At 35.4% G+C, this 15,831-nt stretch overlaps 1 protein-coding gene across 8 annotated transcripts in view; it reads left to right on the forward strand.

Moving 5' to 3' along the window:
• The window catches only part of METTL25 (methyltransferase like 25), a 132,151-nt gene that overhangs the window by 24,409 nt on the left and 91,911 nt on the right, over positions 1-15,831 (forward strand). For all 8 annotated transcript variants that reach the window (XR_010932511.1, XR_010932513.1, XR_010932510.1 and 5 more), the window contains exons 4-5: positions 2,568-3,167; positions 5,690-5,837. Coding sequence is in view for 4 of the 8 variants with exons in the window: in XM_067697472.1 (XP_067553573.1) it covers positions 2,568-3,167; positions 5,690-5,837 (748 nt within the window). In the remaining 4 variants the exon portion in view is untranslated. The remainder of the gene's footprint in view (positions 1-2,567; positions 3,168-5,689; positions 5,838-15,831) is intronic.

The raw sequence follows: 15,831 nt of genomic DNA on the forward strand, positions 1-15,831 counted from the left end.
GTAGTTCCTTAGGATCAAGATATATAATGCTTCTGTATTTCCCATAATACCTAGCCTAGAGATTAACATTAAAAAGGGGGCATAGGGAATTATTTGTAAGCTAGACATCATTTATTGGAGTTTTACCTACGAATTACAATTTTGCTTGAATTGAAATTTTTGAGGATTTCATTGATGATATGCATTATTTCAAATATAGGAAATTTTCCTTGAGTGGCTCATATTTATGTCAGGATTTAATTGATTTTAGGAATTAAAGATTAGATATAATGAGATTAGATAATGATTTCCTATGATAATATTTCTGTAATCCATTTATTTCTTATGAAATGACATGACAATACAGTGAACAATCTTGGTAATTTTATATGTCTTTTATCATTTTTAGTTTTATTGAGGTATAATTTATATATTCACCAATTCTAGGTGTACACTTTGATGCATTTGGTAATTGTATGCAGTTGTTTAGCCACTGTAATAAAAAATATTTCTGTCACCATAAAAAGTTTCCTCATACCCTTTTGCAAGATATTTCCTCCTCCATTCTCAAGGAATTACTGCTCTGCTTGTAGTTTTGACTTTTCTAGAACATCGTGTAAATGGAATCAAATAGTATGTAGATGTTTGTGTTTGACTGTCCTTTAGCACATAGTTTTTAGAGTCATCAATATTTTTATGTGCATTGACTCTTTATTCCTCATTTTTGGGTGTAGTATGCTACAGTATAGATATACCACAATTTGTTTTTCTATTCATTGGTTGATGGATATTTGAGTTGTTACCAGTTTTTTTGGCCGCTATGAATTTATTCACATACAAGACTTTGTGGACATGTTTGCATTTCTCTTGGGTAAATAGCCCACAGTGGGATTTGTAGGTTGTATAGTATAAGTGTATGCTTTAACTCTATGGTAAACTGCTGATGTTTTCCAAAGTGACTGTACCATTTTACATTTGTGTGTATCTCATTATGATTTTAGTTTGCAATTCCCAAAAGAGTAGTGATATTGGGCATCTTTTTATAGTGGTCATTTGTATATCTTCTTCTGTGAAGTGTGTGTTCAAATGTTCTGCCCATTTTTTAATTGGTGGCTTGTCTTATTATTGAGTTGTTAGAGTTCTTTATATATTCTGGATACAAACCCTTAGTCAGATATATGTTTTGCAAATATTTCTTACCCTTTTTAACTATGTATTTTGAATAGCAAAGGTTTTAATTTTAATGAAGTCCATTTTTCAATTATTTCTTTGTAGTTTATGCTTTTTATGTCCTACATAAGAAATCTTTTTCCCTCCCAATGTCACAAAGATATGCAGGAATTAAAGATATGCCTGCTTGGCATATGACATGCAAAAATCTTTTTTTTCCCATACAGACATCCAGTTATACCCACACCATTTGTTGAAAAGACTATCTTTTCCTTTGAATTACTTTAGTTGTTTTGTCAAAAACCATTTGACTATATAACTGTGGGTCTATTTCTGGACCCTGTTTATTCCATGGATTTATATATCTATTTTTATACCAGCACTACACTATTTTGATTACTGTAGTTTTTTTCTTTTTTTTTTGCGGTACGCGGGCCTCTCACTGTTGTGGCCTCTCCCGTTGTGGAGCACAGGCTCCGGACGCGCAGGCTCAGCGGCCATGGCTCACAGGCCCAGCCGCTCCACGGCACGTGGGATCTTCCCCGGACCAGGGCATGAACCCGGGTCCCCTGCATCGGCAGGCGGACTCTCAACCACTGCGCCACCAGGGAAGCCCTGATTACTGTAGTTTTATGTTGATTCCTGAATCAGTGTAAATCCTCAAATTTTTTCTTTTCAAAATCGTTTTGGTTATTCTAGGTACTTTGCCTTCTCATATAAACTGTAATATCTGCTTATGAATTTCTTTTAAAAACCCTGCTTGGATTTTGATTAGGATTGCATTGAATCTATATGTCAGTGTGGCAGAATTGCCATCTTAATATTGAGTCTAACTATTTCATGAACATGGTATATCTTTATTTAGCTCTTTTAAATTTTTCCTATGCAATGTTTTATAGTTTTCAGTGTATTGGTCTTGCATAAGCTTTGTTAAATTTATTCCTAGATTGCTATTTGTATGCTATTTTAATTCAGTTGGTTTTAAATTGTTTTCTAATTGTTTTTTACTACTGTGATGCATATGTTCTGATGGTTCATTATTCATTTCTAATGAGCTTGTATCTTGACACATTGCTAACTTGACTTACTAATTCTTTTAACTTTTGTATGCATTCCTTAGAATTTTCTACAGATACAATCATGTCATCTATGAAGAAAGACAATTTTACTTTCAATATTTATGTCTTTTACATCTTTTCCTTGACTTATTATTATACTGCTTAGAACTTCTCTTAAAATGTTGAATAAAAATAATGAGAGTTGTTGGTTTTTAATAGTAATCAAAAATTAAAATTAAAAAAAGCATAACAAGTTGTATAAATTATACATTCCTTTACTTGCTTTTTAAAAAGAATATCACAAATGCTTTCTATTACCATCTGACTAAAATCCTTTTAATTCATTCTGGTTTTCTTTAGATAATTGACCTGGGTTCTGGAAAAGGCTACCTAAGCTCCTTTTTGTCCTTGAAGTATGGCTTAAAAGTTTATGGAATTGATTCCTCAAATACCAATACTCATGGAGCTGAGGAGAGAAACAGGAAACTGAAGAAACATTGGAAAGTCTATCACAGGCGGTCAAAATTAGATGTCAATGGACTGGCATTACAAATGACAAAAGAAAGGAAAGTGCAAGATGAAATTAAATTTAAAGCCGATATTGAGGGAGTATGTAACAGCAGTACTGCAAATCAAGAAAAGATGTCGACCTCGGACTTTCTGCAAGATTTTTCAGGCTCTGTAATTTCTAACATCAGAAAACAAATGGAAAACCTACATGTTTACTCACATCGAGAAGAAAATTTGTGTTTTGAAAATGCCTTTTCTCTTAGGGACCTTTTGCCTATTAATGCCATAGAACCTACTTCTTCATCCCATATACCCAAGAGAAAAATGTCTGTAGCAAATAAAGAGAGAAGAAAAATGACATCAAAGTCAAATGAATCCAATATATATTCACCTTTAACATCTTTTATCACTGCTGATTCAGAACTACATGATATTATTAAAGATCTGGAGGTAATTTTATTTTTTTAATTCCTTAATTTCATTTATATATAAAGGCTCTAAGACATAGAATTAAGTTTTAATGGTAGCTTACTTAACCTGCGTATCTTATTTGATTACATTAATATAAAGGACCAAGAAAATAAAATTATATTCAGGCTTTCATGATTTCCACAGCTGTCAAAATCTGACAGTCTGACAATTATGATTTTCCAGAAGGGAGTACCCTCCACTCATTTGTAAGCCTAAATTAAACAGAAGTACTAATACAAAAGCTAGTCAGCTAAGTTCTCGTTATACAATTTATGAGTTGTTAAAATTCCAGTCCAAGAAAGCTCTTATATTTTATTTAAATTTGAGGTAAAGATGTACCTAGGGCAATATTATGTTTAATGTTAGCCTTGGTAACCAAATTTGCAATTTTCTTGAGCAAGACCAACTTCTGTGTATTCTTAAAAAATTTGAACTTTTTCTAAAGTACAAGTATGTCAAGTTATGCAGAGATAATATATCTTAAAGGCAATATTGTATGTGCAAACAATATTGTAGAGGAGTTTTTAGAAATCATTTGGCCTGACTCATTGTTTTAAAAAAACAGGGTAGCCTTTGAAGTTTTAATATTCTACTCTTGTTAAATTTTTTGAAAATTCTTCCCTAAAGAATGAATAAACAAAAGATACCAGAATTCTTTATAAATTTAAATCCTTGTTTGGTAGCTAACCAGTGTTTTGTTACTTTGTCATTTTAGAATGGGGAATTTTTCTTTTTCCCTGATATTTCACTAATTATGGGAAACCGGTTAATCCTCATTAATTGTTTTTCCTATATATGAAATCAGTAATTAAGTTATAGCTTAACCTTCTGTTAGGGTTAAACAGCCCCAATTACTTTAACCTGACTTAAAAATGTATATATTTTTAGAGCTTATTATCATATATTTATGTTTTTAAAAGTCTTTTGGAAAATATATGATCAAAACTATATGCAGACTTTTATAAGAATTTGACTTATAAAATATATGCTGGAAGATTATTTCTTGGGTCCTTAGTTAAGTAGCAATTTAATAACCAGAATTAACCAATACCTCCCATCTCCTCCCCTCTCCACCCTACAACACACACATACAATACTTAAATATTTTACTGTTAGGATAATATGCTGATTGTGTATTTTTGTTTGCCACCTGCTGGTATTTTTAACTAACCTTGTGTGATGAATACACTGAAAAATGAGGTTAAATATTTTGGTGTTATCTTTAGGGAGAACTAGCCTAAAAGAGAGAGATTTCTGTCTTTGTTATCTACCCTTAATTAGCAATAAGCCCTTTCTCTCTGAATTCCTTTTTTATTTATAACATTATAATGTCTAAATAAAACCTACCCAAACTATGTAATCATTGAGAAAAGCAAAATAGTTGCACAACACTCCAGAAATTGTGCTTTGAAGAGAATGTTGGTTGAAGCGGCAGAATGTTCTATCAGGTTGAAGCAACTTACAGGTACAGTTATTTTCTTTAGAAAGGTAACACTTCAGCTCTGTCTATGTCTACATTATATGGGCTAAAATCACATTTTTGGTAAAATAACTTAAGTGAAAAAATTGTATTTGTTCTGAAGATAGTTATAAAAATATACTTGATTACAACTTAATGTCTATTATTTTGAATTTATAACATGATGATGATGATGTAAGAATAGAAGACGTTTACTGAATTTTACTGGATGCCAGAGATTGTACAAAGTCATTTACCAGTATTAACTTATTAAAGTCTTGCAATAACCCATTGAGGTGAGATACTATTATTAGCCTCATTTTACAGAAGAGGAAACTAAGGAACTGAAGAGTTAAAACAAACAAACGGTATATTGATCAAGATTCTGTGAGTCCATGCCTATGCACCCATTCCGTATGTGTATACATCTAAATTACGCTTTGGGTAATTAGGAGAACATTTCATAGAATTTTTACATAAAATTCGTGTTATAAAATTTAGAACAAAAGCTTTATATTGAATTTAATCTTGTCATATTTGATGCAGTGAATGAACTAAGTAAACTTTTGGTGTTGGAGTAAAAATGCCTACTTAGCAACACTTAATTTTTTTTTATGACAATGTTTTATAAGTTTCGATGGGTATGGGTGATGAAGTGAATTTTAAAAATTGACTAGTAAGGTATTAATGTGTCTCAAATCATAAGTTTGTCCTAGTAATGCAGGCTACGTTGTATTGATCCAGCATTAATTTGAGTAGTCATTAAGCAAATATTAGTTTTAAAAGAAACCAGAGAAAATTCAAATGAGTAAGTAACCAAAAACACTAGAAAATCAACTGAAAGTTATGTCAGTTTTGGTAAAAGATCGGTCATTTTGCCTTTAAAGGCAATAGTTATTTGTTATGAAAATAAAAGACATACAATACTTTCTAGGTAAAATTTCATCATTTTAAAAAGCTCTACATGTTCTAATAAACAGTTAAATGTTTTTTAACCCTCCTTTTAATTTCCAATATTTATTTTTTCTTCTCATTTTTTAAGGATTGTTTGATGGTAGGTCTGCATACTTGTGGTGATCTTGCTCCAAATACTCTGCGAATATTTACTTCCAAGTCTGAAATCAAGGGAGTTTGCAGTGTGGGTTGTTGCTACCACCTCTTATCTGAAGAGTTTGAAAACCCACATAAAGGTACAAGTTCTTCATATCCCATAATTTTATTTATTTGAGCATAATGGCTGCTTTGTATCTCTCCTTTTTTTGTTGTTGACATTATTGTCACTTTGAATTAACATTTGAGATAATATCTGATATTCTTGCAATATTAGAAATGTTACATCAAATGAAATTTGATGAACTATCACTTGCGTTGTATTTTATTATAGATTTTTTAGTCATAGTATGGTCTTAATGAATGCCGAAAACTGCAAATATGTGAAATTTTTGTGTGGTGTATTTTTAGAGAACTTCGGTTTAAAAATATTTGTAAGATATACATTTACTAAGGTAGTAAAGCTAAGTTATTTTGTCATAAATATAGAATGGACAAGGTTTGTTTTCATTTCCAAAGCCTCAATTTTGTAACGAATATTGATATTTGTCCCCTCAAAAAGTTTCTTACTGTAGTTTGAAGGGTCAAAATACTATGATTTTAAAAAGCTAGAAAACTGTGCAATTGTATGAAAACTGTGCTCCCTGGGCTAAGAAGGGCCTGAGGAGCAAAGTACAGAGTACGTTGACAGGACTGAAAGCACCTACAACCCTTCATCCAGAGCAGCTCCTGAAATTCCTCTCTTTGATCCATTTTATATGTTATATCTCTTATTAGACACATGGCTTCAAAACCACAGGTTCAGGTTAGATGGTTATCTACTAATATTAGCAGTTCTCTTTTCTGTTAGTTTAGTGAAGTGTTTATCAACATCCAGTGTCCCTTGCTAAGAATTTTTAGGTCAGGAAGTTGTGTGAATATAGATGGTATTGCTTGCTCTTTTTCTCAATTTTAAAACCCAGATGACTGTAAAAATTTGATTATTTGTCATTTAGTCATTTCCAACAGGTAAAAATGATGATTGTATGATTCTACTAAAAATTGCCTGGGTGAAACAGGTCATCCTTAAAACTGGCAAAGGTTTTTGGGGAAAAGAGTTAATTGAATTTGAATTTTTTATGTCAGGGCTCTAAAAAGTATCTTTTAGGAAAAGTACACAGAAGTAAAATTGTCCATATATAGAGATAGAGTGAGAGAAAGAAAGCAAATTGGCAAAAAGTTAACAATAGTTTAATTTAAATGAAGAATATATGTTTGTCATGCCATTATTTCCAACTTTTCTCTGAGTAAAAAAATTTTCAAGATAAAAATTGGGGGGAAAAGTGAACCTAAAAAATTATTTATTCTAAAGTATATACCCAAATATTTACATTAGTTTTTAGCCCTTATTGTGCATCTTTCCTAAAAGAAATGAAAAAAAAATACTTTAATACAATCACAGTTTTACAGCTTTTAAAATATTAAATGCAAAGTGTTTTCCTGGATCAGCAAGCATAAAATTTTGGGTAGGGAAGTTTTTGTTCTTAGTTCAAGAGCTTCCTGTTCTATAGGTACAATGAAATGGGTTTTTTTTAATAATTGGCTTAGTTCAGGGTAGGTGTAGCCACTTGGTGTGTCTTTCAATTCAAAGATACTGTCTTACAGTGTAAGATCTTTAATTTCAGTTGCCCGCTTCCTTCTTTCACTTTATCATCATGCCCCCCCCAAATGCCTTCCCCTTCCAAAGGGCCTCCCTCTCCTCTTTAGGTGATACATCTTAAGTCTGCCATCTCTGGTTGGGCTGGACCCTTGCAGCCATTGCTCAGTATCGTCAGGTCTCAGACCTAATCTCTGTACTTTACACCATGAGTGGGATCCTCTCTTTTGGCAGCGCGCTCTGTTCTCTGTCACGCACATTTTTCTACATCTAACTCTCCTTCTGGAATGATCTCCAGAGCTGGTTCTGCTGGCTTGAGATGTTTATTTCTTCACTTACATTTAAATCAAAATGCGTAGTGTACATGTGGCTTATGAGTAATTTTATCTATTCTCTGTCTGGTTTTTGTTGAGTATGTAAAGAAATTCAGATTTAAGTGGCTGTCGTTATTTTATGACAACCAGGATATGTCATTGGTACATTTTTCATCTGATGTCTGGTTCTTCAGTTCTGTTCGATAAGGGGGTTGGCAGAAGCTACTTGCCAGGGTAGGAAAAAAATTAAGAGAGTGACCAGTTGCTCCTGTGCCTGTCCGTTTTCTGTCAGTCTTTAGGTACCTTTTTTTTCCCTAGTCAAATAGTTGTTTAATATTCTTAATTATACTTATTTATAATGTGTTTTAATAAAGTGTAAACAGACATAAGGGAAGATACATATTTTTAGAGCGAAGTAAAAAGATTAGAGAGAGACCTTTGGGTTATGAGACCACTTTAGTTAACTTTTCTAACACACTATTGCATTAAATTGTTTCGAAGAATTTATTGACCAGGTGTTCAGACTGAAATGAGAAATATCTTTGAATAAGGCATATTCAATAGAGAGGCCTTTGCACAATCTGAAGGAAGAAGAAGGGTTAGTGCATCCACATCTTCAGCCTCTCCCACTTCGTTTCTGCCATGGAAAGATTTGATCGATTTATGAGTAGAGTGTAGACACTAGTTTTTATTCACTTTTGTATCTTCAGAACTAAGCACATTGCCTCAAACATGGTTCATGTTGATCAATGTTTGTACAATGTGTGTTGAATAGATAATTGAGTGGCAGTTACCTTGTTCACTGCATCGATAGGATGACTTTGGGCCCAGGACTCAGGCAAGAAAAAGTGTTGGAAATGTTTGTTAATGACAGTGACTGGCAGCCACAAACTCTCATTTTCCCTTCTTACAGGCAGAGTTAATTCATGGAAAGGCCTTCCTGTCAAAAATATCTTAACCATTGAGAATCATTGAGATTATCAGGTAAACAATACTAAGCTTAAGTGGTTAAAGCTAATAGTAATACCTTAATGTTATTTGATTTCCTCATAAATACCTGAAAAGAACAGAGGGTTGGGAACCTTGCTCGTCAGAAAAACAAAGAGCAAGCAGGAAGAAACAGGACTAAGTGATATGATGAATTAGGTGAAGATGTATGCAATGTGAGTACCTTCAAATACTTTGGAAGGAAAGAGTTGGAAAGCCAAGAGATAGGAGAAAAATAAGTGATAGGAATAACAAAAGCAACCTTGGTTCCTGTTGCAGTTTTGTCTCGCTTTGGACTGCCACAGTTTCTCATCTCAAAAACCAGCTGGCAAAAGTCACTCCCTTCTCTCTTTCCCAGACCCCTGTTTCCATTTTTCTTGCCTTATCTTGGCTATAGTAAAAGGAGAGAAGATATGAACCATCTCCTGCAATTTTTATAACAGTGTTTCTCAACTCTGGCTGCCCAGTTGGATCGTATATGACAGTTTCGGTGTCTAGATGCCTGGGACCCCCTTCTGACCTTCTAATGTATAATCTCTAAGGGTGGGATTTGAATATAAGTATTTTTAAGAAGCACTATAGGTAATTCTGATGAACAGCATCGTTGAAAACAAGTGTTTGTTATGGTTCCTAAGAAGACAGAATTTTAGAAGTTGTTCTATAGAAATATATTCAAGGTTATTCGTAGTTAAACTCTCCCATGCAGAGACTTAGGTGGACTCTGCTCACGTGCTCGTTTGCATATCCAAACCAAAGGCTGAACCCAGAAGGGTCCACAAGGGTATATCAGAGTCTAGAGTGCAAAGTAATTAACCACCCCCCCAAAAGTCCTTGAAGCATAGAGCTCAGAGTGAAAACCCGGGGAAACCAAACATAGAGGGCATAAATGCACAATAAAGTTAAGGTTTAGAAACTAGACAAAATCAAGGGGAAAAATGTAGAACAAGAAAAGAATGTCCAAGATAATTATTATGAGCACCACTAGAATTTTGATAGCTTAACTTTACTGATGAGCAGTGATGTCTGTGTGTGTGTGAAGGCAGACAACAGCAAACAGTTTGTTCTTGTCTATTTAGCAGTGACTGTTTGCAAAGATGGAATATGGATGTGGTCTTATTTTGTATATATGGCATATGCTATATAGTCCTAGTATTCCTTGCTAAAATAGAAATCCACCACTGTACAGTTTGATCATTATATTAAAATAACTAACTTATAGGACAAGGTGTTCGCATGGACAAGGTTAGTGTATTTCCTGTCATATGTCTAGGACTAGGTTCCATGGAGTTATATTTCTGAATAATCAAGTATGGCATGTGTCTCTCCCTTCATATCTTACACACCTGCCTCTAACCCTCAGTTTGTTTGCACAGCTGTTTTTAAGTTTGGATTGGGGCAGTGTTGCCCTTTGGGATGTAAATTTGAGTTATTAATAGTCCAACATAGTACAGTAGAAAAGTCTGGTATGTACACTGCAACTTTTTATGATGATGTGTACTATGTAAACAATATGTGTTTTACATGAATATGTTTACCCAGTATGCTGTGGTAGACCATAGAGGTGGTCTGTCATGAATGTTAATTTTCAAAAATACCTCAAAACTCTCTGAGCAATTATGAATACCAAAGTTCTACCATATGTTTTAAAAACTGCTTTAAATATTTATACATTATAAGCCAGTAGTTCCTAGGAGAACACAAAATACCAGAAACAGTATTATTTAATGCAGTGCTTTATAGAATATATATGTTTTCCCAAGCTTGACTTGTTTCAGTGTTTTGTCTTAATATTGATTATCATTATCATAATTAATTTGAAATATTGATATTATATCTTCCCCCTGAAGTTTGAGAGAGAACTTCTTTTGGTTGTTTTTCCCATAAAGGTAGAAACATGCTGAGCAAACACTACGGGTTACCTATCCAGATCCACATCTCTCTTCTTCCTTGCTAACTGAACTATGATTTTGTTCAAGCATCAGTTATTAGGAAGATTGAGCCCTGCTATAGCCTCAGAAATACGTGACTCTCAATCTAAATTAGTTATGGTAATTCCATTTATTTAGGAAAGGATATGAGACACAGTTCTTATCAATGAGGAGCATATCTACTAGAGAGTTTCCTGGGAAATTTTTTTTTTTTCTGTTAAAAGTGAACACAAGACAGAAGCAGCGCTTTTTTTCTGCCTCTGGACTTTATCATGTGTATGTGTTTTTTCAGCCTAACGTGTCAACCTGCTATGTATTCTGTCAGAAATTGATGTTAGTGCTGTAACTGAGTCATTCAGGCCCAGTCCGAAGAATGAATGGTAATTTTCTTTTCCTGTATGTTTATATGATCATATCTGAGGCCTAGGAGTGTAGCACGAGTAGAGAAAGAGCTGGGGTCCTAGAAAGTCAGATCAGGTGGTTTCATAGAGCTTATTGAGTGGCCTTAATAGGAGCTCCTTCTAGAAGCAGCCCTTGTCTGGGCAGAGACTTGTGCTTGGTCTCTCCCTACCTCTTCCCAGCCCAATGTCAGGGAGTCTGCTAATATCATTAGTGCCTCCAAATACTGCAGATCTGCAGAGTCAAATATGAGTGGTGTAACCCTTGAAAGCCTATGGCCTACCTTCATGTTTACTCCGGCCTTAATGTTTTACCGGGGAATTAAGGTGATCCTCCCTAGAGCTCTCCATCTCCTTTTGTTTTTTTAACCAAAGGAGGGCTGTAGATCATCTTGTAGCGGCATCTTTCAATCTGGTCCTGCCATTTCTGTATCAAATAGAAATTTGTTAAGGGGATATGATACCTTTCTTACTGTAAATTGTTTCTCAATATGTCACCAGTAGGAATTTTAAGGGAGGAGGCTAGATTCTTATATAGTCATCTTCAGTGTCTTTTAGAATTAACAATTGGTTTCATTGCTTTAAATTTAGAGGTACTTCACCTGGAAAGGTATCTGGATGTTGAAGGAAAATACTTTGAGCGTGTTATTTGAAATTGTAACATACTGCTTAAAAATAAATGTATCTTATATTTTGAGATCTTTTGGATATTCAGTATATACTGTTAAAAACTCCTAAGATAGTATTAGCTAGTTATTATCAGCATTACACCATGTATTGTAGCTACAGAAAGGTATGACTAATTTCTTAGTCAAGTAAATAGCAGTGAATTAATCTCATCATTGCAGCAGTGCACACAATTGCTGTCTTTTCAGTAAAGATTTAACAGTATTTTCTATCTCATATAATATGTATTTTATTAATCAAATCTCTCTGTTTGCTTTCATCTTTTAATGCTAGAAGTTTGGAGGATGTAGAAGAATAAAGTGTGGTTTCTTTTTTCAAAAGAGCATGTGCTTTACTTCCATTTCCAGCCGTGTATGATTTTTCTGAGGAACTCTCCTGCTATAGTTCAGCTAGACCCTGCCTAAATTAGAACATGTATTTTTTTAAGCATTGCTGACTCTACAAAAATAAGGGAAATCTCCCTGGATCAAGAAAAATCAAAACCAAAAAATTAAAAGGAGAGAAGGGGAAGAGAGAGGAAGAGGAGTTGAAACTAGAGCAGGGAACTGTGAGCCATAAGATAGCAGATGGTATTGTCTTGAGGCAAATGCTGGTCCCATTGGGATCTAGAGACTAACGTTGGGCCCCTACGTGGTGGGGGAGCTGGACCTGAAAAGCTCATACTAAGCCATGACATTGAATGAGACAAGGCAGTCTTCCGTCAGTCCCATGCCAAAGCAAATTCAAATCTTTGTGGGGGAATACTTCCCAAATTCTGGCCTTTGGAATTTCTACTGATTAAAATCTACCAAATGTAAGCTCAGAACTTAAAAAAAAAAAAAAGGTAAATCACCAAATCTGGCTGGCTAGGTATCCTGCCTGCACCTCACCCCATTCAACTAAAAATACTGAATGTAATTAAATTTCATTTCTTAAAAGCATTGAAATACTGGAAAGATACATAGTATTTATCAGGTCAATATACAGGAGAAGGTAGGAGTCCACAAAGATGATGGAAATGCTGAAGCTACTAAGGGTATTTGTATACCATGGCAAACTTGAGCTTTGGTTTCAAAGCCCTGCAAGGAGTGGGTTACAGATGATAAAACTTGCACTTAGGCAAACACAGAGAGGAGTCCCATAGGACAGACTCTCGTAAGTTGAGACCACAAGGATAAGGATTAAAGTTAGAGCAGCTGTAGTAGAAATAGAGTAGATTGAAACATTTAAGATTATGTAGAGGAGTAGAGATAAAGGAGAAGGATTGTCAAGGACTATTATCAGATTTCTGTTCCAAGCCACTGGGTAGGTGATGGTACAGCTTACATGATGGGAAAAACTAAGGAAGGACCAAGTTTCAGGGCAAAGTTTTGAACATGCTTAATAATTTGAGATAGCTTTATATATGAGTGATCATATTTTGGGGAAGTTTTATAAATACAGACATCTAAATACATGGAAATGGAACTGTTGTAGCATAATCACATAGGATTTATTTTTCTCTTATTTTCCTAGAAAATCTGTAAGGTAGTAGCTGACATTGGTTCATATGGTTCAAGGGTGTGAGGGCCAAGGTCTCTGCAGTTTTATTGGCCTTTCACTATGGTTACATAATGGCTGCTGCTGCTCCAGCCATTGTAGTTCAAATGGAAAGAAATATGAAGATGGAAGAACTTTTCCCATGTGAGACAGCATCCTTTAAAGAACTTCCCTGGAAATTCTACCCAACAAGTTCCTCTCCTCCATAGGCCGTCTCTAGAAGGCTGGGAAATGTAACCTCCTAGATGGGCACACTGCAGCTCCAAATAAAATCAAGATTCTGTGAGTAACGAAGAAGGAGAAACTGGATATTGGTAGGCATTTAGCACTGTCTGCCTCTGTGTGTGTGTGTGTGTGTGTGTGTGTGTGTGTGTGTGTGTGTACACACATGTGTAATATTAATGCATGAATAGGTCCCTGGAAGGGGGAGAGTGGTAAGGAGTGTGGGTAATATAACAGTATTTACATGTAACAGAATGTAATCATATCCATTGTCCTCTTCTTTCTTTTAATAATATAACTCCTCTTAGTTTTAGTAGAGCAAACATCACCCAGACACACAGCTAGAGTCCCTGTCTTCCATGTGAGAAAATTCAAGCCAGTAGAATGTGAGTCAGATAATGTGTGCAATTCATTTATTTGTTTATTTATTTATTTTATTTTTATTTTTTTGCGGTACGCGGGCCTCTCACTGTTGTGGCCTCTCCCGTTGCGGAGCACAGGCTCCAGATGCTCAGGCTCAGCGGCCATGGCTCACGGGCCCAGCCGCTCCACGGCATGGGGGATCTTCCCAGACAGGGGCATCGGCAGGCGGACTCTCAACCACTGTGCCACCAGGGAAGCCCTGTGTGCAATATATTTAAAAGGGAACTGCTTGCCCCCCTATTTTTTTTTTCACTCTTCCTACTGGCTAAGGAATAACAATCACCTTGATACTAAAGTTGGTAGCTAACTCTTCAAGGATGTCAGAGCAGCCTGACCCATATGGGTCTCTGGATAACATGCTCTATACTGCCTGCCTCTCTCTGTACTATGACAAGAGAAAAAGATTTCTATCTTATTTAAAGACCTATGTTCTAAGCTCTTTTGTGGTACCCTATCTAGTACAGGTAGATGTAAGGTCTTGTTCTGAATGCTTCTCTTTTGGTGAAACTTTTACCTTGAGACTGTAACTGTTGGGCACTATGAATATACAACAAGCCAACAATAATTGCAACAACAAAGAATAACAAATTTTATATATATGAATATATACGATTTATAAGTGATTTCTTAGAGGTAAGAGAAAAAGAGACTATAAGTGTTAAAAGAGCTATTCCAGCCAGAAGGTAAAAATTATTTCCTGTTAGGAAATCAGGAAGAGCTTTGTGAAGATAGTAACTTTTGAATTGAGCTTTGTGGGGTAGGATTTAGGTAGACAAAAATGTGGAGAGGGCTTCCCTGGTGGCGCAGTGGTTGAGAGTCCGCCTGCCGATGCAGGGGACATGGGTTCGTGCCCCGGTCCGGGAAGATCCCACATGACGCGGAGCGGCTAGGCCCGTGAGCCATGGCCGCTGAGCCTGCGCATCCGGAGCCTGTGCTCTGCAACAGGAGAGGCCACAACAGTGAGAGGCCCGTGTACCGCAAAAAAAAAAAAAAAAAAAAAAAAAAATGGAGCGGAGCATTCCAAGTATTAGGAACAAGGTGGGTTAAGGCATGGCAGGGCACTCATTGGAGATGGATGAATATTCTAGGTGATAACGTGATTCATATAAAGTACAGAAGTGTGATATGAGGTGGAAAAGAAAAGCAGGAGTCAGTTCAAAAAGACCTCATATGGAAAGTCCATTTTGGAAATGAGAATTTTGAGCAGAACAATAACATGACCAAAAGCAGAAGTTGTTAAGGCCTGTGATTTTTCAACCATGAGATTCACTGGGACGCTAGCAGTGAACAGTGGGGAAACCTGAAATCGTGGGACCAAGGCTAGGAGAACTAATGCGAGAGAAGCATTCACCGCAAAGGAGGTAGCTAGCTGCTGATGCTGGTATTCAAAAGGCAAACTCCAGTCAGATATGAGCTGACATTTATCATCAAAGGGTCTTATTGGAAAATTGGAGCACATGCAGGAGGAGTTTCTGATCAGATGTAAAACTACACATGATGGTTAATAAATACTATGGCAAGGGCTTTCTCTGGCTCTCCCAGTATATTGACTGACGTTTGGACAGTGAAAATGAAAGAGTTCTACTTAAAAAAAAAAAAAATGATGAGCATTTACTATGAGTGAAAAACTATTTCAAATATAATACTTTACTTTTATTAATTACTTTATTCTTCATAATACGCTGCAAAGTAATACAGTCATTTCTTGGTATCCATAGGGGATTGGTTCCAGGACCCTTGTGGATACCAAAATTCATGGATGCTCAAGTTCCTTACATAAAGTGGCATAGTATTTGTATATAACCTACTCATATCCTCCTGTGTACTTTAAATCATCTCTAGATTACTTATACCTAACACAATGCATATGCTATGTATATAGTTGCCTGGTGCACAGCAAATTCAAGTTTTGCCTTTTAGAACTTTCTGGAATTTATTTTCCAAATAGTTTCAATCCATAGCTGGTTGAATTCTGTAGATGCGGAACCCATGGATATGGAAAGCTGACTGTACTGTTATCA

This window comes from Pseudorca crassidens, chromosome 11 (genome assembly GCF_039906515.1).
Source record: "Pseudorca crassidens isolate mPseCra1 chromosome 11, mPseCra1.hap1, whole genome shotgun sequence".
NCBI lineage: Eukaryota > Metazoa > Chordata > Mammalia > Artiodactyla > Delphinidae > Pseudorca > Pseudorca crassidens.